The sequence below is a fragment of the Haemorhous mexicanus genome, chromosome 6, assembly GCF_027477595.1.
Source record: "Haemorhous mexicanus isolate bHaeMex1 chromosome 6, bHaeMex1.pri, whole genome shotgun sequence".
NCBI lineage: Eukaryota > Metazoa > Chordata > Aves > Passeriformes > Fringillidae > Haemorhous > Haemorhous mexicanus.
Genome location: NC_082346.1, coordinates 30,681,780 through 30,707,069, shown reverse-complemented (window position 1 = coordinate 30,707,069; position 25,290 = coordinate 30,681,780). Strand labels below are relative to the sequence as shown.

Here is a 25,290-nt window from a genome sequence, read left to right as displayed (position 1 = left end):
TGCCTATCAGCTAATTTATTTTTCCCAAAAGCTACTAAAATAGGTGAATAGAAAGGTTTTATGTATTCTTCTAGAAGTTGACTTCTTTCCTCTGACCCAAAGTCTTCTTTTCCTTCTCTCTATGACTCCCAAACCCAACCTCTGAGCCCAAACCAAGACGGCTGCTTATTATGAGTTTACTTTCAAGCAAGACACTGTGAACTTGCAAACATATTATTACACTAGTGATTTTGGTTCTGCTGCAGTTTTTCTTATCAACAACTAAAGACAGTCTTTGTAGGGACCTTAAATCAGATGCAGCAAGCTGTGCTTTCTGCAAGCATGCTTGAAGAAAACTTCAGCTTTTTCATATCTCCTCTTCAAGGCTGATGGTCACCATTCTTGTTATTCCTGCTGACATTTCTGTTTCCTGCTATTTGCCCAGATGGCCTTCAGTTACAGCAGTTACTGGACCCTTCCCCTGGTAGCACTCATGTTTATTAGTCCATGCATTTTCGTTGTGCTCAAAACCTTGCAAACACAAATCCAGCAGAAACAAAGCTGCTATATATATATATGCTGAAACTACCCTCCAACATCTCCTGCTAATAGTTTTCACTGGGTTTCTCAATTAAGATGCTAATAGTGAAACAGTTTTCAAATGCAATAAACAATCAGCTCATCACAGTAATTTGCACAGAGTATAATGGAAGCTCACTACAATATTAGAAAAAGCAGCAACTGAGGATGTGAATATTTATTTTTCTCATGATTCTACCCTTGTGTGCAACATAACCTGCCATTGATTCGGGGACTTAATATAAACTCCAACAAAGCACAGACAAAATTAGCTCTGGGATGCACAAAACAGTGATCCTCATTTGAGCTATGAAATGGGAAAATTACAATCCAGAGAGCACAAGCAGGGAGCATTACTCTCTACTTACCTTTTCTTTGGCTCTAAGCTGATCAAACATCTCTTGGATCTCTTGTTTCCAGTCTTCCTGCAGGGAGTGGAAGGAATCTTTGGGCATTTCAAAAAAACCAGACTCTTCTATGGCAGTAAGATGGTCCAGGATAGTGGCAAAGGAAGGTCGTGAGTGTGGGTCAGGGTTCCAGCAATCTAGAACAGAATAAAGACAAACAACTGTCAAGCATCTCTAAGGATGGAGGTCTGCGAGGACAGGTAGTACTTTACTGATCCCCAGTGGCTAAGAGTGGCATACACACTACCTGTGCACTGCCCACTTGCACTGACTATTGTCAAGTATGGAATTCATGCTTTCATGCTTGTACAATATCCAACAACACTTAAAACCTTGAACTACTTAACCACCTAGGTCTCTAAGTTCTATTGCAATAATATGTCAAGTAAAATACAGATTCATTAATTTTACAGAAGGGTACACTTTTAAGCATTTTTTAAAAATAACAAATAATTTCCTTTCATATTTTGCTTTAAGATGCATATATGTGTTCACGGAGTAGAAATACTATGCAAGGCTCTTGCAAATACTTCTTTAATAATAGTTACACTGCAGAGTTAACAGCCATACTGCAGGAGGATATCTATCAGGGCTTTTCCTGATGCCAAAATCTAATACTCAGCTGAGTCATTATGAATCTTTTCTCAGAATGGAAAACCTCTCCTGCAAAGCAAACTGGGCATAACTTGTGTGAAAATAGGAGATTCAAGTAAATAATGACATCAACTGGTGCATTTGGAGTTCTCCTATTTTTACAGGTCCTTTTTTATTATTTGAGAGAAAATTAATCAGTCATTTTTCTTTTGCTTTTAGGAGAAACCACAGATGTAGACAAGTCTTTTTCATTTATAATCCAATGCAATTATTCAGCTAATTACAGAGCTCTAAAAACACAGAACTGAAGGTAGCCATCTTAGCACATAAAGCAGCTCAATGAGCAACAGTACAAAAGGCAATGTTTTACAATGGTGGGAAATGAACACAGAAAACAGAAACAGAAAATAGTATGAAGTAACCCCCAATCCATTACAAACAATCCCCCAACCATTACATCAAAACATTTGATTTAACAACACTTTTGAATAGGAAATTTGCACTCATTTACCCTTCTCTCTTCCTTCTCCCTTATTTCTACTCCAGCAGAAAAAAAATAATTTTCTAAATCTCATTCTATGTTGTCCTGTACCAGCACTTACACAAGGTTCTTGTTCAGCAAGTGTCCTTATTCTCTTTAGTACTGCTAGATGCCTGCATGCCAAAATTCCAGAGCAACCAAACACAAAGACTTCACATTCACACATATTTGTAAGGAATACAGCTTTTCTGCATGCATGGAAGTAACTAACACATGGGTCTCTCTCATCATACAGCATTGCTCCACATGGTCACTGGACTTAAGAAAAGCATCACTGCAGCACAAGACATGAGTTACTAAAATGTTCTAAAAGTTTTCTAGACCTTGAAGTCAGAAAAAAGGGAACACTGTTAAAAATATTAGGTGAACATTGCTAAAAATATTAGGTCCTAAAAGAAGTTCATTCATCAGTTTTGTGGACTGAAGTATACCAAGGAGCAACTGTAATTAAAAATTAAAAATCACTTCACAAAACCTGTGCAACAGCCAAGGCTTGGTTCTGCAGTTCTTTCCTTTTATTTTAGCCTTACTGAGATTTTGCATTTGGGAGTTCTGTTTTCAAAACTGTGGGTATCAACAGGTTCCATGCTGGAACACATTTCTATTTATGGCTTTTAATTTGCTTCTTTTATCAAAATAGAGAACTGAGGATGTTAAAGAGTGCTCTGATGATCCCCTGCTGCTGGCCAATTAGTAGCAATGGGTGTTACAGCGGGACTGTCAGTGCCATAATCCCTGTCTCTTTACCTCAGGTTTTAAGCATGGCAAAGCAAACATGACCCAAAGTAAAACAGAATGCTACAGCCAGCCAAATGCATGAATGAGTGAACAGGATAACTAGCAGGTGGCCCGTGGCTTTTATTTTCCCAGGCCTAGATCAGCCACTATTTGCACTAATGAGGAGAGTTGTAACATATAACTTTTCTGTGAAGAGCGCAAGTTCAGCTTTGTTGTCTCAGTGAAGACCACCATGGCAGTAATTCAAAAGTGAAAGCAGCATTAAAGGAGAAGAGTTCACCCAAGAGGGGAAACAGCCTGTTTGAAACACAGCTTTGGGGAAGGGGCAGAAAGTAATTGGGTTCTTTTGTTCTCGTCCTCGCCCTGGACACGGAGAAGCCAAGTGTTCCAAAGCCTCGTGGGCGCTCTGTGCTGCTGGGTTCAGGCACTGGCCAAATGCCTCTACCTAACTTTCCCAATAGAGGGCATGATTTTTAAATCCTCACTTATAGTTAAGAAATCCAGGTAAGCATGTCAAAATAAACTACTTGGAAAAACACTGAACTGATAGTTTCACCAACTCTTTCAGACACGGTTTCTCACTTTACACCACCTTAAAGCTACTCTACCTGCAACTCTACTGTTTACTGTCCAGTAGGATATTTCTGTTTTAGCAGAAAATACATTAAAATTTTCACTTTAAATTAAATTAACTGTAGCCTGTAACCTAAAGAAAACACCAGAAAAATGCAAAAGGATCCCAAAAGCAGGAAAAAAAATCCATCACAAACATTTTCTTCATGATTCATATTCCTTTCCTGAGGCTAGAAGCACCACCAGAGGCCACAGAGTTGTATGTTGAGACTCATTCTTTGCTCACCAAGACTATAAACCAAGATTGATTTCTCTTTATCTTGGTTTTCCTTTCTGCCAGATAGGTATAAAAATGTTTATTATATATAAACACCTACAAATCTTTGGGAGTAGGGACACTGACAAAAATACTGAAGGTAAGGAAGAGAGAGAGGGCAGGAGAGAGGGAGGGAGGAACAACTGAAGCTCACGAGGCATGAAAGTAGTTTCAAAGGCCAACAGACCAGTCACATAAATACACCCAAAAATTACCTGGCACAACCCTTTTTAATAACTACAGAAGCTCTGATGACTAACTCCTGTATTTCTTTCACCTCTCTGTAGCCCACCTTGGGCATGAACTATCTCCACAGACAAAGCAGAAAATCACACCATTCTGACTGAAAATATGGGTTGTTTTGGAATGTCAAAACCACATTTAAAACCTCTCCTTGAAATGTCAGTAGGATGAAGTTTCATTTCAAACCAATCTGACACTATTAGCAAGATGTTTGAGCTATGAATTTTAAAACCAATTAGACTTCAAACAAGACCTAATTATGTGAAGTTTTGGTGTTGGTGTGTCCTCACTACTAGAAAACAAGCTAAGGGAGAACAGCAATAGCCACCCCTTTTCCTACAAAGTCAGTTGATAAAAAAATCTTACATTATTTTGGTAGTAGACTGACTGTCACAGCACACTTACAGCCAGGCCTGGCTCCCACAATAACCTGCACCACTGGACAAAGCCCCTGGAGAAATCTGTGAAATTAGGTGACAAAACCAACACAAAGAGGCCATGCTCAACAGCACTCTAGAAACAGCAGGAACCACACAACACCACAGCTGGCTTACCTTCCATGAGTTTGGCAAAAGGCTCAGGACACGTGGAAGGGATTGGAAGGGCAAGCTTATTCATAGCAACACCATATGCTACTGCAAGACCATCAATTCCTCGGAATGGTACCTCTCCTGTCAGCAGCTCCCAAAGCAGCACACCATAACTGTCGGGAAGGAAACAAAAGAGAGAACAGGTATTTGACTTTAACAGCCTTTGTTAAGCAACAAGGTGCCTGAATCTGGGAGTTTAGTATACTAAAGAAATTGCAGTTAGCAGGACAAGCTTATGAATGCCAAGCTGGTGATCTGCCCTATTCTACCTGCTTTTTTTAGTAAGTCTGAAATAAGATGACATTTTCACCTTTTAGGCAAAAATAATTTTCTCTCTGAAACTGGGAACAATCTGAAAACCTCAAATCTTCTAATTTAGTTTCAAAACAGAACCTCTCAAAACACCCAAAAATATGAAAAAGGTTGTTTGGTAGCTTGTGATTTCTAAAAATAAGTGAAAAATACTTCTTCAGAATTAAGTTGTCATCTTAAGATATTCTACAAAATACTACCTATGAAGTTACAGAAATAGTTCCAGGACTGTTCTCCCCCAAAGTAAATGATGAAAAACACAACCTCAGAAGATTTTTTCTGCTTCTAGGAAACCCGAAACAGAAACTGCTTCTTCTTCCTTTGTGACCTGACAGTTTTTTCTTCCACTGATCTCTTACTCTCTTCTGAACCCATTTACCATCCATTATATTCTGTGGTAGTGAACTCCACAGATTTAATGATGCATTGCCAAAAAATACTTCCATGTATGTGTTCTGAGCTTGTCACTTGGTAATTTCATTGGCTTCCCTGTAGTTCTTTCAGTAGAAGAAACCTGTGTTCCCTATTAGCTCTTTCCATGCTGTCCATGATTTCACAGGCTCCCATACATCCTGCCTAAATCATCATCTTTCCAGACCCCCAAATCCTAATCTAGCTAAATCCTAGTCTAGTTACTATCCTGAACAGAAGCCTTTTCATATCTTTCACTGACTTTGACATCTTCTGTTGGAATGAGCAAAATCACAAAGTTTTAAAGATATGGGGAGAGGCACAAACGGTATTGCTTGTTTTCTTTCTTTCCTACTAAATTTTCATTTGCCAGTTGCCTTTCTCACTCTTTACAAAATAAGCTAAATTATCTATAGTAGCTCTAATGTATTTTTACTGAATCACAATAGTAAAATTTAGAGCCCATAAATTGTACATATTAAATACCCCATGGGTACTACTTTGAATTTATTACCATTATCATCTATTTTATCACTCATTATGGTAAAACTTTTCCTCATCTCTCTACAGAACATTAATTTTTCTTATCCTGAATAACGTGGTATCATCAACCATGCTACCTAACCAACTATTGTTTTTTCAAATCACTTATGATTGTGTTGAACACAGAATTCCCCACCTATAAAACTGACTTATTCTTTTAGTAATTAAGTATTGATTAAATGAAGGGAAGAATACTTGCCCTATTTTCCCACATCAATTTACTTTAAAAGTTTATGATGAAGGATTTTGCCTAAAGTCTTTATAAATCCAAACACATTATAAGCAACCTCACCACTTATCCACATATTCAGTATCTCCTTCAAGCATTTTCACTTTCACAAGGTATTACATTTTCTTCTACAAAAGCTAACTCTTTCCCAGATATGTTCACATGTCCACCAGCTCCTTGCTCTTTAGTGCTGTTTCTACCATTGAGAAGAACTCAAGATCATACTTGCTAATCCTCAGGAAGCTCTTTTTAGACCTGTCACTGTGTCTGCTGCCATTACATTTCTCTGGTACTACACCAGCTTTAAGCAAGAGATTGCACAGCACAGCTACTAACTCAGCTGACTCTCATGTTCTTGTAGAAATTTTGGGTGTTACTGTAAATCTCAGGAATTACTGCTCATTTAATCAGTCAGTTTTAACACCTCTGTGAATTTTACTTCAGTAAGATATGTCTTCCAGGCTTGACTCCCTTAAAGAGAAATTTTCAGCTTAAAATGCCTCTGCTCTATTCTGGCAGACACAAGTCACTGAAGTTTTTTTCTGGTATAGCCTTATATCTTCCTTGCACTCCACTCCTACATTTTGCCCACCTCTGGGCTGTTATGTTCTCCTGCAGGGTTTTGACCTGTGCTGCATTTGAAAGCAAGGGATTTGGTTTTTATGCTGTAAGAAGACTCTCTTCTAAACCCTTTTATCTTTGTTTTATGTTCAACTTGAAAAAGCTCTAGTCAATGCACAGTTTTGCTCATTTGGATACAGACTGAGATTTTAAAAAGATGTCTTTCAGTAGTCTTTTCTACACTGCCTTATTCATTCTTTTGAAGGATTTCCCATACATTCACTCAGCGTTTTAACAATGTCCTGAAAACCTATCCATGTTGTGTGTTCTGCTTTTGTTGTTTTTACAAAAAATCCCCACTGTTGTCAATAATCTTGAGATTAAACACTACTGTAACGGACTAATTTTTCTTAATTGTGCTTGCAAAGATACAAAATCTAAATATACATAATTTGGACCATGTCATACTATACCACCTTGAAGGCCTCCTAAGCCCAAGTGAAGACCAAATGAGAAACTGCTTCTCTTCCAACAAGCTCCTTAAATAGGTGCTCCATGGAAGAGCTAAAATATAATATAAAGCTAAAACATTAAGCTTTTATTGTTTCAAAGCAACAGTTTCCCTATCCATTTGGGAGTATATTACAAACTGTACCCTTGAGATCTCCCTTCCACCCCATCACATCTTTAACATTCACTGTAACTGCTGCTACCTTAGTTGGACACCTTTAACAGTACTTTCCCTATTTAGATAAAGGATTTTAGTAACTAATGATCCAACCTTTGCTGCTAACACTTTACTTTATTATTTTTTGACCTACACAATCTTTTGCTTTTTTTCTCATGCAATTCACACTCTTGATACTATATTTTATCATTTCTTGCTGTCTCAAGAGCATTATTTGAAAAAAATAAACTAGACTCTAAGGCCAGTTTCTTCTTGGCCTTCTAGGATTTATAAAACACTAAAAGAAAATGAAAACTGAACTGAATGTATATTTGGACTGTCTAAATCCGATTGATCATTCATGTTACTTTTCAGTTTGGATATCACCATTGATAGTAAAAGGTAATAAAATCTACCAAAGAGCTGTATTATTACTTTAACACTGCTATTGGATAAAGCACTACTGATGTGCTCAAAGCACTTCTTCTGCAGGGTAATTTTTAAAGGAAAAAGGAATAGACAGATTGGTGTTTCTTCTAATGTGACACTAGAAGTGTATATTGCAGGAAAGGTCACTTTGCTTCTGACAAAACTCAATGCCACTATACTTACACCTCACTGCTGAGAATACTGCTTGCACAGAACTGGGGAATACTGCTTTGTGGCACTTGAACAATAATCCCAAGTGAATAAACACCAAGACAGGTGCTGAACAGAGTATTTTCCTATTAGATCTCAAGCAGAAGATTGGGAAGTACAAAGGAAAAAGCCAGATCAGAAGACTTACACAAAAAAAGGCATGGAAAGAAAGAAACAAGGGCCTCTACACATTCTCAATGGGGAGAAAGAAAAAGTGATCAAGCTCATTTATTTTTCCAGCACCTAGTAGTAATTTTTGGACTTTAATTATGAAATGAACCATGTGACACAAGCCATGCACCCAAGTCAACTGACACTTGTGTGAATAATTAACCATCTTGCAGTGATCCAGTAATCCCTTAAGCCATTTAACATCAGGTTCAATCCTACTCACTGGATTTTCAGGGCAAGGGAGGCTGGAGGTCTGCAGGATTTCACATGTGATTTTGCCACCTCCCTTGTTAGTCTGTGAACTTTTAAAAAACAACTAATTGTTTCTCACTGTTGAGATTAAACACTCTTTAATCTCTGTTAATGTACTGTTTAATGTACTGTTCCATGGCATATGTACCATAGGCTTCTCATATCCATCTCCCCAGGTTCAACACTTTCCATGAGGAAGGAATTATCATCCCAACAAAGAGATCCCAACTCCAACAGCAACTAGAACATGACTTTTATTAAGGAAAAAAAACCCCAAATTTACACTTTTATAGCTATTAACAGCTGACATTTTGCATGTTAATGAACTGACAGCTCCAGAGATGACCTTTCCTGCCCATTTCACAACAATCAGTATCGTGTGCTTCTCCCAGGTGAGTTTCTCCTAATACTGCTAGTCAGCATTTTTCTGCCAGGTATTGAAGTCCTGACAGTGCTTCATTATGTACAGAAAACTACAGAAGCCTACAAGTAGTCAGTTGTGGATGGAAGTGCTAGACCAATGCTTGCTTAAAACAAAATATTCTAATGACTGAAGTTTCTACACCCAGCACTGAATGCCTGAAACTTCCTGATCTGCTAATCTGATGGTTTTAGCTAGAGCTGATATTCCATTCCTAAATGGAAATTAAATTCTCAATTATTTCACTGGTCTCAGAGTAGATATAGCTTAAAAACATCTAAATTAAGGAACACAGAGAATCCAGATGATGGTTGTATGGTCCCTTTATATTCCACACACCGATAGTACTGACAATATGACTGTCTTTTAAGTAGTACAAGTAAAAAAACGAAGGGTACAGCAAACAAGAAATATATTTAAACAGCCAAATGATAGAAAAATGTTATTTTTATGCCTACTAACATTAGTGTACAGTACTGGATGAGCTGCAATATCCAAGCTTCAACTTTACCCCTGTATATCCAAAGCAAATACAAACACATAACAGATTCACAGGAAGGGACTTAAATAAAACTGTACTTTCCCTGTCCTCTGTATAATATAAGCACAAAGCTTCTACTGTATATCTAGAGCCTGTGGGTACAGCACAGCAAAATTCACAGAAACAAGTTTTCACCAGCAAGATTTACTAAGTACTGGTACTATGAACAAGCTTCACAGTGGCCCAGACCCTGGTGATAAATACCATGTGGGGTCATTCCTCACTCTTTTTTTAAGTTCTTTGCCAACCCTACTCCAGAGTAAACAGATGGAGCTTCTTAAATGGAGCTTGAAACATGTTTTGGAAAGATGAAGCAGTCAGTTATGATAAGACTGACTCAGGAAATTTCAGTCCAGCATGCATCTTCTTCAGCTGTTTGTACAGCAAGAACACAAGGAGAACAAGATTCTTCTTCAAAGGCTGGGCAACAGTTCAGCCAGCAGTATTACTCTAATAAGCTTTAAAGAAAAGGTGTTGAAATAAAAGGGTTCACGAACATTAGAGACAATTCTGTTGGTGCTGCATAGACTAACTGGAAGGCTGTCAGGCAAAAAACCCCCTATGACTCCAGTGATTAACCAAGTGGTTGAACTGGACAAGAGGAGGAGCAAGTCTAATAGGATAAAAAAGTTCATCCTGTTAAGAATTTCAGGTTGCATCCTTGGGTGGGGACAGGAATTATTACACAAGTCCATGACCGCTTTTGTAAAATCTAGGGTTTACAATCACTGGCAGACTAGTAGTGATTGCACTGGCAAGCATTTGTGTTCTTTGCAGCTTGTTTAACTATGAATAGAGGTTTCAGCCACCAGAAAGAAAAAGCTTATTCAGAGACAGTATATAAGTTCCCTTAATGGTGATGACTCTCTGTTTAAGGGAGAGTACTGTGAGGAACTCAACCTCCTTTCAAGGAAGACTGGTAGCTATAACAAGAGAAAGTGATGAAGGAATCTTAAAAGTAAAGTATTCTGAAAAATAAACAAATCATTTAAGTTATTTACAGTCCTTAAGTCCTGAAGTGATTCAGAGTCCTTAAATCAATGATTAAACTTTTGCATGGGCATAGAGGCACGTCATGAAAATCACCAACCAACTGAATAATTCTTAACTTTTTTAAAATTAATTCATACTGGTATAGAAAATCTACTGATCTGTTCATAGCATGCCTGTATTACCAAAGTTACAATTACAGGAAAACTGTTCCCTCTTTCCCTTAGGTTACCCTTAAAGGCCCTTCCTGGCACTGTTTCAGAGAACAGCAAGTTTAGGTTTGAGGTTGACAAGCTGTGTACAAATCAGTACCATCATCACATGCACAGAAAAGGTGCACAGCCTTAACATTTTCATTTCTGCCAGACTTCACTCCAAATAAGAGCCTGGTTCTTGCTGAATTTGTCTCAGATTAGCTACAGAGGCTACCACATTTAATAACACAGTCAGAATTTTATCCATACTATTAGAGTGCAAAATACGAGTTCACAGACTTATCACAAGGCAATACATTATCTATTCAGCAAAACTGGACAAGGGAAATGAAAATCCCCACACCAAATAGCTGCCGTAACAGCCAGACACGTCTACCAGCTGGGCTATTTCTTTATCCTGATGGGTTTTACAGCATGCACTCACTTGGGGAGGAGCATTACTGGCCAGCAACAGAATCTTACTGCTATGAAGACAAAGATACTGACATTTCAACACATTTTTCTCCACAAGAAAAACAAAATTCTCTCTATTTTATCTGTTTCAGATGTTCAGTACTAATTCTAAGTCATCCAGCATCCAGAAAAGTCACAGTCTTGGAGCTATTTACTGAATTCTGTATTTACCAATCCACTTAACAGTGGATTCAAACTCAATTTCTGGAAGTATATGGGCCAACCCTTACACTCCTCCCCACCATATTTAGCTCATTCACAAAAATTCCAGTGCATGAATGAACAAGACAATATATACATGCAGGTTACTATTTATGGATTACATACTCAGATGAACCCAGATAAGAGATATATTATCCTATGTGAAAAACTAGAAGGGTGAAAATAATTAATAAAATTATTATGAAAACAAAAACATAGTATTGGGATTGAAACAGAATGGGGAATTCAATTAAGTACAGTGTGTTTGTGTACACATACATTAGTGACAGATTACTACCAAAACAAAATATTTCAAAATTATCTTGTATGTAAAACACTATAAAAATAAAGTACTTCTCAGATTGTATTATGGCCTTTGATTATGTCAGTCAATAGCCAAATAAGCCCAAAATGTTTGGTTTAGATAAAGCAGAGGGAATTTGGATTATGAATCTCAAAATAATCTGAATGAAAGCTTAAAGAACAACAAAAATTTAGAGGTATGCAGTAGCTGGTCCACCACTTATTTTCAACAGTAACAATAAGTCTGAGATAAGTCTAACAGATGGAAACCTGGTGGATAAAGTTTTCTTAAGACCTGAGTTTTAACATTTGGTTCACCATTACTCATTCTTACACATAAAAGAGACTTCCTGGCAGGTCTGGTTACTCTTTAGTATCCAATCACTTAATGCCAAATCAATACCTCCAAACATCGCTGCCTTTGGAGAACATGGAAGAGCGGATGACCTCAGGAGCCATCCAGGCATATGTCCCAGCTGCGCTCATTTTGGTAGTTTTATGCCACTCCCTGGCCAAGCCGAAATCCGTGATCTTCAACATCTTGTTGCTCAGATCTCCATTTTCCACCTTTTCGAGTATCAGGACTGGAGAAAAGAGGGGGGGTTGGGAATAAAACGTATGCAGAGTAAAGCTAGTATTTATGCAAAAAAAGACTTTCTTGGAGATCCCCCAAATTTCAAGATTTTCCCTGGCTTTTCATTATTCAAACATACCATACCCTATTACAGGTTATTTCAGGCTGATTCCTTCATCTGACAACTGAACAGGTCTCTAGCAAATAACTTCAAATTTAACCAAAGTACCAAGTCCCAGAGAAGAAATACTTAAGAACATAATTATTTAACATAGTGCCTAGTGTCATTCTGTATAATGCTCCGCTAAGAGGAAGTGAACCACTGTAACTTCTAGAAATCCAGATAAGGGAAGACATTTCCTAATTAATCCGCTCTCAGCAAGCCAGTAATAGCATCATTTTCTTGAACTGCTTAGAGGACTGTTTTTTTGTAAATCCAGATACACACATAGGCTGGATATACCCTTCATGTAAATGTGTTAGGAGTAGAAGCTCTATGCACAATATTTTTTTTAAGTCACTATTGAAAAAATTTATTTTTGATCAGTAATAACATGCCCAATTTCAGACCCCCACAGATTCCCTCCCCCATCATTATTAAACAACTTTTTTCTGCCCTTTCTGTGGCAAAGGAGTCCATAGCCAAGAACTTTAAAAACACCTTGAAACAGAACTCAAAAATGCTGTGATATAAGACATATTCCTCTGCAGATGGAAAGTTGTACTGTTCACCACCGTGTTTAAACCAGAGCCCACAAGCACCCACTCTACTTTAGCAGCATCTCACTATCCTCTTTCTTTATCTTAGTGCAAAGTGACCACACTAGTCACACCAGCAATGCAACATAAAGCAACAGAATATGAGGGCACTTCCATAACTAATGGAACCATAAGCCCCTGAAATGTTTTTAAGCCACTTTGTAAAGCACCAAAGAAAGAAATATTTGTACTGGTATTATTCCAAAGACTTCACATCAAAAATCACCAAGCCAGTTACCCACCATCACTATACAGCTACTTTGTTTTTAATGTCATTACAGACACTACAGACAGAGCTTCTTAGAAAACATGAGGATGTTTTTTTCTTTTTCTATGGATGCATCAATTGCAAAAAAAACCCAACAAAAACAAAAACAAAAAAACCCAACCAAACAAAAGAAACTCAATAACCTCCATAATCAAACAATCGTGGATCATAACAAAACCTATAACAGGCAAACGTGCTGCAACAATTACACAAAATAATCTTCAGGACCATTTTCAGCAGTCCAAGTGTCAGCCTCAAGCTAATAGAGCTTTGTTTTTTTGGGGGGACGGGGGGCAGAATCATTCCTTCCAATAATTAAAATGGGGGTTCTCGCCAAATAAAACCCAAAAGTGTTATTTGAACCCTTCTACATTATAAGTAACACACATTTAAAATGTTAAAATACTGCTTTTACTTCAATAATAGAATTCACAAAATACTACTTCAAAGATTTTTGTGGGACAACTCAAGGTGTGAAGAAATTAGACCTATAGTTAAGCTCCTGGTTCTTGCTTCTTTTGCAAAATTTCTGACATGACCGAACGCTACTTTTTCCTAATCACAGAGAAAAGAGACTGAGGCCTAGAGTTACTGTTCTCTTCATGGTGGCAAAACCATATGTATTTTTAGAGCAATACTTCAGTGCACAACAGAACCAGCATAAGAAACCAAGGTAGAGAAGGTGTCTTCCTTTGGGCTTCTTCTTCAAATTAAATCTAACTTTTTTACTTCTTTCTAGCAGATGAAGAAGTGCTAAAAGAAATTGCAAGCAAGTCACTCATTGATTGCAAAGTGAAAAGCTTCCTAGAATGTACATGGTGTTTCTTTTTCTAGCTTGTACCCATTCTGCCTAAAGAACTGGCAGAATAACAAAATGTAATTTTAAATTTAAATGCAGTAATTTAGAGATGTACAGTGATGTTGTAAAGTTAAAGTAAAACTCTGAGACAAGAAAGTATGGGTTTAGGGGGCTTGGGGATTTTTTTGCTTCCCTCCGTAATCACAATGAGGAACAAACAAATTTATTGCTCACAGATCATATTCTGTCTGAATGAGATCAATAGCAAGACAGAGCACCATATATCATGAACTGATACATACTTTGTACATACCTTCCTGGTAAGAGGTTATTTAAATCTAATTACCTTGATTTGTATTAAGTTCTAACAAAATAATTAGTACTTCCATAGTTCTTTTGTATCCAGAACTTGTTCTTTTGTCAGATGCAGGGTAGTAAGAAAAATTACCATGACAAAAGACCACAGAGAAGGACAACAAAAGAGGATTTATTGCAAGTCTGATTCCTTACTTACATCCTTGGCTCCTTTTCTATTTCCTTGTAATAACTGCTTGGAATAGTAATCTTGAAATCCAAATTTTTAAAAATTAATTTTGAGAATGGTATGTCTTTCCAGCATCTGTTTCAATTCTTCACTGTATTATTCAGTATCAACAGGCTGACTTGCCAGGAGTCTCCCTCACCCATCTGTCAGACTTTCAAACCAAAAGCCTTGATTCTCCCCTCTTGTTTTTGCCTGAATTTCAATGAAGAACTTGTAAATAGGTGAAATATTAATTTGTTAAAAAAAAAATTTACAGAGAAGACACAGGAGGTTGCTAGGACACTGCATATGCATTTTGCTTATGCTAATCAACATGGTCTCATTTGCTTCTGAGTTTTACCTACAATCAGTTATTACTCCTTGTTTAATACTCTCAGTGCAAGTCTTCTTCTTCAAGTACTACTTCTGCACTTGTATTAGTCCATGACAAAACAAACAAGATACATGAAACATGAACAAGCAACATGCTCTCTACAGTTACAGAATTAGTGAACTTTCCCTATTTTAACAGATTTGATCGCTCAGGACTGAGGTAACAGTGGACAGATGATTAACATCTGGCATAACTGCAATGAGTTTGCATGGCCAGGTTTTGGTAGTGGGATGGGTAGAAGATGCTAGAAGCTTTCCCCATGTCCAGCACAGCCAGTCCCTGGTGGCTCCAAGATGGATGTGCCACTGGCCAAGGGTGAGCCAACCAGAAGTGACGGTAACACCTTTGTGACAACATATTTCCGAAGAAGAATAAAAAAATAGTTATTGTGCAGATGTAATTGCATCAAGAGAAGAGTGGAGAGAGAATATGTGAGAAGAACAAATCTGGAGACACCAATGTCAATGTAGAAGGAAGGGGAGGAGGTGCTCCAGACATCAGAGCTGAGATTTCTCTGCAGTCCATCGAGGACCACATGGATGCAGAGATCCACCTGCACCACACGGAGGAGACACACACCAGAGCAGGTGGATGCCTGAGGAGGCTGTGATCCTGTGGGGGCTCATACTGAAACAGGCTCCTGGCAGAGACCTCCAGGTCTGGGGAAAGGTTGGCTGGCAAGACTTGTGACTGCATGGGGGACCCATGTTGGAGCAGGCTGTGCCTGAAGGACTGCAACCCATGAGGGAAGAGTGCAGGAAGAGTGACCCATGTTGCAGCAGTTTGTGGAGCTGCTGTCTGTGGGATAGACTCAGGCTAGAGGAGTATCTCCTATGGGAGGGACCCCACATCAGAGCAGTAGAAGGGCTCCTCCCCCTGAGCACCAGCGGGAACAATGTGTGATGAACTGGGCATAACCCCCACTCCCTGTCTCCCTAAGCTGATGGGGAGAGGAAATACAGCTGGGAAGGAGGGAAGGTTTTGTTGTTACTTTTTTAAGGTGTTCTTTTACTTCTCATTATCCTGCTCTGAGTTTTTTTACTGAGAAATTCAATTGATATTTCTAATTTGAGTCTGTTTTTGCCCGTAATGGTATTTGATGAGTGATCTCTCCGGGTCCTTATCACAACTCATGAACCCTTTGTTAGATTTTCTCTCCCCTGTGCAGTTGCAGAGGGGAGTGACAGAGGGGCTTCAGTGGATGCCTGGAATCCAGCCAGCATCAACCTACTACACTACCAAAACAAGTTCAGGTGCAGATATAGAGGACTTAGATCAAAACACAGCTAATATACCAAGAAACTAAATCTCAATCTTGTCTACTGATTTTAAAGATCTGCACGTGATACCGAGGTTTAAAATAGGTAGAAATTTTAATAGAAAATCTTTCACGTTCCCAGCCTTCAAGAGAGAGACTGGCAGCAAAGACGCTGGACCTCGTCTGCAAGCAACCAGGGAAGAACAAGATACAAGCCAGCAGGAACATGAAGAACGTGTATCAGCTTGTTTGGGACAGATCAGCCTTTCCCTGTTTCAGCAAGGCCATGCAATAAATCTCTTCCTGTGTGCAGGCATAGAGCCAGCCACATTGTTCATTAAGGTCTGCTATGTACTACTGCTCCTTTTTCCTCTGTGGCAAAGGCTAAAAGCTGATCTTAAGTAACATGGTAGGAGCCAACTAGCAGCCCCAGCGTACAAGGGGGGGCTGGGGAAGCAAATCAGATATTACAAGCACATTCAGACAGCTTGCATCATCCAAATGCTGCAGCAAAACAACTTAATATAGGAAATCACCATGTTCTTTGCTTACTGTGCAAGTACAAAGGAAAACATAGTGGCCTAAAGTAACATTAAAATGGTTAGCAACCTTTGGTGAAGTGCACCATGCATGCGTGTCCTTACAGGAGTAATAATCCATTAGTGCTCACGTATGTTTCCATACAGGTCTGAAAGACTTGAAACTTGTCCTCAGGAAAATAAGCATTTGACAATGAGAAATTAATTACAGCTCACAGAAATTCTGTTCAGCAAGACAGCTCTTCAATATCTCCATGTGTCCCAGTGTAGAATGAATATGATCAAATTTGCCTTAGTATCTCTTCACAAAACCTTTTTCCTTAGATCAGGCAGTCATCCAGATACAGACACATATGATTTAGCTGTGTAATTTCAACCACTAAGAACGTACCAAGAACTTTATTACCACATGGACTTTCAAGAGTCATTACTGACCCCTGATCTGACCCCTTGAGAGCCAGGCAGACTGGAAATGCTCAAAGACAACAGTCAATCAAGGCATGTTAGAGAGCTGATACAGAAAGTTAGAATTAAATATTGAGCCTCCTCTTATCTAGGTTATGATGAGATAGTCCTTTTTCTTTGAAATTGTTTACTGAGCTTCCTCCATATTCTTCAAGAACATCTTTGGTGCCCTACAAGAAGCATCAAGTTATTTTCCTATCAGACTCTTGTGAAACATTTTCTAATTTGTCATCATTATATTTTTCAGTACTTTTTGATAGAGGTTTCCATCTATGTGGTGTTTTGGCTTCTGCTTTGGCCAAAACAAGTTGCAGTAACAAAGGGGAAAGGCAACACTGCATGGCATACCAGTTTCAATCCCTACAAAGAATGATGGGGTGTTAACTCTGTCAATTCTGGTACCATTTAAAGAGGGTTTCTTACTTAGTATGGAAGTGGAAGTATGATGTACTCAGAATCCTGTTATGCTAGTCTGTGATTTGGGCTAGCAGCTTTTCTAGCAGAGCTGAAACTGATGGAAACCAACTTCTTGAGGTCAGGTGAAGCCAATTTACCTTCCCCAGTATTAGCACCATTCTGTACGTACATTAATAGGCAGCAGATTTTCCACACATTCCAGTGTTAGTCTTACTGAAAGTCATTAATCCTGTGGAAGGACCCAGATCCTACTGATAACAGATCTCAAAGGTTTTGGTTCTCAGTTTTATGAGCCACAGCTGTATCTCAGTGGCTTCAAGAAGAATGAGCGCTACTTTTCTAGAGCCAGGACCAACTTTGATGCTTCTGTTGCTTAAACAAAGATTTGTACTGAAAACAAAACATCACAGGAACTGATCCACCGAAGTACAACTGACACAATACTATCTGACACTGAGTCACCTCTTCCTCCTGTTCCACCAAATTCCAAATTATTATGCTTTACTACAAAGACAAAAAACACCTGCCTTAGTATTTAAAGCAATACAAAAACCAACTTGGTTAAGATTTCTAAAATGCCATCATATCCTTGAGCCTTCATGTAGCTCCTACTGCAGGATCTTCAGTTCTGTCTCATCATCACAAGTCACTATGGAGATAGATGCCTTTTAGAAGGAGAAATCACTGCAGTGAAAATACTGACACCTGCAGCTTCAAAATTTTGTTATTAAGGACATCGTGCACAGAACTAACCATTGGTTAGTTCTAAGCGGCAAAACAGAGGACCAAAGGATCAAAAGAATTCTGAATGAATACAAACTGAAATTACAAAAATTAACCGTTTAAATGCTAGCCAAGTTACAACTCTGCCATAAATTAGCAGATAAAACTACAGAAGGGTTGCCCTGGAGGCAAATAATAAACATTTCTATAGAGATGAAATTCTGTCTTGCATGCTTGGAACAGATCCACACCTGCCACAGCCTCACATGTTCAAAAGGTGAATGTCTTCTCCTTCCTGTTCTCCCTCCTCTGTAGCTGTGGATCATTACAGTGAAAACTGGCTTACATGAAACCAACTCACAGCATCTCAGAAGGCAGTTTTCCCAGGCTCCAAACAGTCAGAGAAAAGACAAAGCCTCGACAGAGGGGATTCCAAGCATATATCTAATATACATGTCTGAATTACCCTCAACAGGAGCCTGTAATGACAAGAAGCACATCTGTCCTAAGTGCTTACTCAAGCCAAATAAATCTCTCTGGTCTGGTATAAACAAGCTATTTCTATTACATAAGTTCCCCTACACACAAGATGTTAGACAGACATCTGGTGAAAACCAATTTACTTATCAGTCCAAGACTACCTCAGCGGTCTACTATAAGTAGTCAGAAATATATTGTTCTATTGGTATGACAGTTAATGTAAGCCAAACTGGTACTACTGTAAAATAAGTCTTAAGTAAAACTGTCCTTTTGTCCACAAAGGCAGCTGAGGGTCATCTCTAATTGCATCTTGCACCATTCACCTTAATAATCACTGAATCAGTTGAAAAGTCAATGGTGAACATCACCAAGAAACACCCAAAGCCTTAATGCAAGGAAGATGTCACTTCCAGATATTATACAGCAGTGTTTTCACTACTCATGTATCTACTAGAAAGACTTGAGAGCAGATATACAGATACACCAAAACAAAATAAAGATGGGGGATAAAGATGCATAACCTTTGAGGGGCATAAAGCTATATATCCTTTGATCTATTTGTAACTATGTTTTAAAACACCTGAAGAGACTGGGTAAACCACATCTAATACATATCCCTTCTACTTCTTAGCCATTGCATTAGGAACTTTAAAACTGCTGAACAAATTTTGTTTTGGGAATATTTTGAACTTTGCTATAGTGTTGCAGTGCAAATAACTGCATTGTTGATATACTCTTCTTTCTGCTTAACACAGCTTATTTGTATTACCACGCTTTTTCCAATTATGCTAGAAGCTCTAAGTCTGAATCTCTTTTCTTCTGCCAGAATATATACATTTTTACCCCTTTCCTTTAATTTTCTTCTTCTTAAACCCATCTACTCTCCTTCCAAACATGCTCCTCTATCCTACACAAACAGAAAAACCATCTGCAGCAAATTTTTCAATCCAATCACTAAAACAAATATAATAAATCTTTACTGAAGGTTCAAGTTAGTCACTACAAAACCTCAGTCATATACCTACTATTTTTAATCCAACACTATACTATCTCCTGTATGCACAAATAAAAGATAGTTTAAAGAGGTAGATTGCTTTCACCAAGGGAATTTTTTCACAAGGTAAATTAAGAAAAAAAGTTTGGCAATGAAATTAACAGCTGCTGTTTTAATTCTCTGTTCTGCTCACATTACACCAGCAAAACAAGAAAATGTATTATAACCTCCTTTCACAAACAGATACTCCGCCTGGAAGGTGGTAACAATATCAGATTTTTTCCTTGTTTCTCTTGGAATGGTTGTTTTAGTTTCCAGATACACTTCTGAACAGTTTGGACAGCATTCTTCATGTCCAGAAGAATGGGGCCAAAGCAATGGGGAACTGCTAGTAAGGAAAAATAAACACCTAAACATATTCTGATCCAGTTGATGGCAACATCAAAGAACTGGTAGAAAATGGCTCCTCAACTTTCAATATTGTGTCAAGGCAGCAAAATATGATCAAAAATGCTTTTTTTCTGGTTTCTGAGCCTAGAGAAAGGATTAGGTTAATCTGCATCGTTTAGTGCTGAACAGAATACTCCTTTGCTTTGCTTGTGTTACAAGCTGACTCATCACCTCAGAAGAGAACAGCATTCAGGAGGGAACTACTATAGTACGATCTTCCACAGCAAAAATATCCCACTTTTATCTATCAAAGTAGAAGAAAGGGGCTGCCACTCTACTGCACAAAATACTATGAACAGCTATATCAACAACTTCATACTCCATTTCTCAGTCCAGAGAATGTGTGTGTGTATTAAGAAATGTGAAAAAATTGCAAAAAATCTAAGACAGTCTCTTGGATGGTCCAGCTCACACCAAGTCAATTATCTGTGCATGATGCTACTCAGTAAACCTGGAGCACAAGAATAGAAAGCTATTAGCTAATGAATGTCAGGCCTGATGGAAATGGTCACAATAATTAGGTGAAGGAGAAATAGATAAAGAAATAAGAGCAGGACTGAGTGTAATGAAAACTGAAAGCATACAGAAAGAAATATGTAAGGAAGAAGGTTAGAAGACAAGGAAACCTGTGGGGGAAAAGAGCTGGATTTGTCATCTGTGGTACACCAGGATATAATTCTAACTTGATGGATGATTGCTGGCTTCATACTTAACTTCCATGTAACTTCTTCCCAGCAGAGACAATATAGTGAGAGTTTAGTGCCAGAGTAACTACTACTCTTTTATTGAAATAAAACAGGCAGACCATGAAAAAAATTACTACCTAGTGATAAAGCAACATTAACTTATGTATTTTACTGTAATATTTTTAACTTTTATCAATTTTTCATAGAGACCTGTATCATTCAATAGTGTTTCTAGCAGGCCAGGGTGGATATCAATGCTTTGAAACAGGTTGGGAGAACAAAGTATCAGAAGCTCTTTTGCCACCAATATAAGAAAAACTGACTTATATAGTCAGGGTTTTTTTACAGTCAAAATAAAGGTACTTCAAGCAAGCCTAAACTTAAAGGGACCTCCTGCACCTGGAGACAGAGCAGGCGGTGGACGTCCCTGACTGCTGGCTTACAGACACAGAACACATCACCTGGATGACGTAGAGTTGAGAAGGCCTGAAACCCTCAAAGGTGCTGGCAATACCCGAACACCTGTGTCACTGCACTTGAGTAGCTCTAGTTCAGTCTCCACCAACATTAACACTGCTGTGGGTCAAGTGCTTTGCCCCCCAACATTCTACAAATGCAGAAAGCAGTCACATCAAAACAGCAAAAGCACACAGCCTATAAAGGTATCCCACTCACCCCCATTCCCAGGAGCCACTACCCATAACTTTGTGTAGTGTTTTTGTCCCCTTAGGGCCACATCAGCTGCTGACATAGGCCAAGGGCTAGACGGCAGCAACAGCAACGGGTGGGAGTGACAACAGAGGAAGGACTATAAGAAAGAAAAATGTCATGGTTATTTTAGTTGCTGTAGAAACATTCGCTTCTAATATTCAAATCATCAACTAGCTGTATGGACTCGGTGAAGTTTCTTCCCCAGTCTCCCTTTTTATCTGAACTCTAAACAAGGTTTCTGCTTTACTTCCAATGATTCAGCATACCTATTCTCATTTTGTTAAGATTGACAAGAGGTGAAAAAACCACTAGTTATGACCTGAAAGGCTGAAAAATGGCAAGGGAAGTCAAACTCACATAAAATGACATTATTTCACCTGACTTTTCTCTCCCAGAATAATACTACACCTTTTTGATACAGCCAGGTGTTTTTGCAGATCATTCCTGAACTACTGAAGCACCAATGGACACAACAGCCTAGTACTGGATTTGTTTTCCCACAGGCTTTTGCTCATCTGCTATTGTACAATCATTATTTCCAACATCACTAGGGTCAACTGTAATGAAGGGAACTAATGCTTACCCTGTCGTAGCTGGAATGTGAAAGACCGCTGGCTGGAGTACCATTGTGGGTGGGAATACTGGACACATTTTATTTCTTCCTCCATTTTGAAAACAGAACAGCCTACTGTGACTTTACTGACCAAAATGGAAAATACCAAAATGCAAACTACCAAAAGCGGTCAGATGGCAAATAAGCATCAGCCCATTTACTTCCTCCATTTAGATAATTCAGGTACTGTAAAGCGATAGATCAGATACTGAGTCCGCCAAATCCCAGGTACAGGAACTTTCATGAAAGAGAACAAAGTAAAACCTTTATGAAAACCAACGCTGTTTCACTCCGAGATCCTTAAATGCAAAACATGGGCAGGGTTTCAGTTCTAAATAATGCAAGTCATTTCTGTGGTATGACTATTTAAGAGGAATCCAGGCCCATACAGGGAGGTGCTACCATTAAAACCTCTCTCTGCTGCCAATACAGCAGAAGTCTCAAGTGCAAGAGTTGAAGGAAACAGAGAATATTTTCATTTCCCAACAAATCCAAATTTATCCAAAAATTGCTTGACACAAATCTCCCAAGAAAGCTAAAGGCTTACTGAAGTCAAAGGTATGCCAGAGCATATAAAAGACTGAGTAATATCACAGGATCCAGACTCTGCCACCCACCCACAGCAGAATATGTCCAAAATTGAGCCAATCTGTTACAGGAAACTTTGTTTTGAACAAAGAATCTTTTCACTCAACCACGTATGTTTTCTAAGGGATGTTTTTCAGACCACAGAATACTTATGCAAGCAAGAAAAGCTCTGAAGGAGGTTTATTTAATTTTAATTACTTCTCTGACACACATAGACCCTGGAATTTCACAACTGGGACAATTTCAGCCTACAGATTTTTTTTCACTCATCTCCCCAAGATATAGGTATAATATGCACTTTGTACAAATCCCTTTCACTGTCTTCTATATCTATTTCCAGACCAAATACTTCCAACCACTGCAAGGTTGTGAAATTCATGCAAATGTAGATTAATACTTTTAAATGAAGACTAATTCAGAAAAATCAGGTAAGCATATTTTGCTTCTTGCATGGGAAAATTACTACTTTTTCTACTTGCTTTTATCTGAAAAAAGAATTAAAAGTTCCACTGTACTCTGAAGAAATGCAATGCAGTCTGAAATCTTCACAGTTTTTATATATAAGGTACTATAGTAATGCAAGTATTAGACATTCTCCTTTAGCTTTTGAACAGTCCTTATTTCAAGAAGACAAGTATTGATTGATGAAACAAAAATATTCTTGAATAAAAGACTGTTTCACTGAACTTACTCTGATTGTTCCAATCCTATTTTCCCCCCCTATAAATAAGCAAAACTTCCCAAGCTACATGTCAGCTCAGATGCTGGAAGTGGTAAAACCTGGATGTTAGATAAAAAGATAGCCTTAATATATTGCTTCATGCTGCTGCATTGTCTCAGAGAGACAGGGGATAGCTATCAAGTCTGCAGTTAGCCTAACAAGTCAAAAAAGCAGCACTATTGCAAAGGGAGCAAGGGACTGAGGTTGCCAGGCAATCCTTTTTTTTTAATTACTAAGTCCTTTTGGCAGCACACTGGCATTCTGTCTTGAGGACAGAACTAAGAATTTGGAAAAGGATTTCAAAAATTCGCTCCAAAATGAGACCTCATATTGTAGCAGTTTGCCAAAATCTAATTTGCAATTTTAGCTCTACCTTCCATAGTCAGCCAGCACAGCTTTGCTTCACAAGTATCCAGATAATGAGCAATCTGCTCTTGATCCTGTATTCAGAGTACTTAAAGTGATTAACAGATCTGCACATGGAATAAGTCTGGGCTTTCTGCATGTAGCCTTTATCTACCTTCTGTTGGGTACTCTGCCACTCATTTCAGTAGGACTGCATCTTTATTCTAATATCTGTTTGAGGTACAGAAGGCTAAGTGTTGCATCAGATGCTAGAGAGGACAGAATTTAAGATCCACTCAAAATTTCACATCTTAGAAGCAAAACCAAAACCCACAAATATTGCCTCTAGTAATAAGCAAATATTTTCCCTCTTATTACTAACCATTCAGCAACAGTACATTAAAAAAATATATGTACACCTTGGAACCAATACCTTCTTAATTACTGGGTACGAGTCAGGCTTCAGCAAATCCATAAAGCTGCATGACTGTCCTCTTCTATCAACCTAGAGGAGGTGATGGATGTGACAGCACAGCAGTTCTTGGATTTTAAGCCATGCAGTACAGTAACTCTAAAGAGCTCATGCATAATGCGGGAGGGGAGAGGAAAGGCCTCCAAAGCCCAGATATATTTAGAATCGATCCTTTCACCTAGCCAGGCTGTAAAAGTCTTATCGCTTTAGTGATCTGTACAAAACACTGTGAATGCTCAGGTGAGTTTCTGGAAAACAAAAAGAGCTGTTCAGTTCTGATTTTAGACTAAATCCTACCATACTGCTGACATTGCAATAACCTCTAGCTCAGGCATGGATTATTGTACTCTTCATAATCAGTTAAATGCTCCAATGAAAAAATATAATTACATCTGTACTCAACACAGGGCATTGCCAAATTGTATCACTTTGAAAGCCTGCAACACGTCAAGAACTGTATTAGGCAACAACAAAAAAAGGAAAGGAAAGAGTAAAATCACATGAATGGTATTCATAATTTGTCACTCAAGAGACTATCTGAAAAGAGATTTAATAATATGCTGGTTCAGTGGGAGCTGTTTCCAGGCAAATATAAACATGAAATTCACTATGGAAAAAGGTAGCCCAAACTGTTTTGATTTAGTTTCAATTAAGACATCTTTGTGAAACAGTAAATAACACCAACACCAACTCATTCATGGAATAAGCTGGTACTCCAAAATCTAGAAGGTAAGAAAGACATAATTTCACAGGCAGCAGCACAATCCACACCAGAAGCTAGGGTGTTTTATGGGGTTTTTAAAATCAGATTCAACTTGAAGTATTTTTAAAAGGTAAAGAGGTACATTTTCATTCATCAGAATGAATATTAAAAGGCTCTTAGATGCCAAATCAACACCAAGCTACATCTGACAACAGTAAAACTCAAGAGTTTCTTGGATACTGCCGAGTTTGACCTTAAAGTGAGCAGAACAAGTTGTTAGCTGCTGAGAAAGAGTGAATTCCTGCACTATTGTACATGGAAGTCCACACAAGACAGCAA

At 38.3% G+C, this 25,290-nt stretch overlaps 1 protein-coding gene across 1 annotated transcript in view; it reads right to left on the bottom strand.

The window, feature by feature from the left end:
• MAP3K9 (mitogen-activated protein kinase kinase kinase 9) overlaps positions 1–25,290 on the bottom strand; it is a 61,001-nt gene that overhangs the window by 21,757 nt on the left and 13,954 nt on the right. Inside the window, exons 3-5 of the mRNA XM_059849651.1 lie at positions 11,873–12,053; positions 4,525–4,673; positions 927–1,102 (exon numbers count right to left, since the gene is read on the bottom strand). Coding sequence (XP_059705634.1) covers positions 927–1,102; positions 4,525–4,673; positions 11,873–12,053 — 506 coding nt within the window. The remainder of the gene's footprint in view (positions 1–926; positions 1,103–4,524; positions 4,674–11,872; positions 12,054–25,290) is intronic.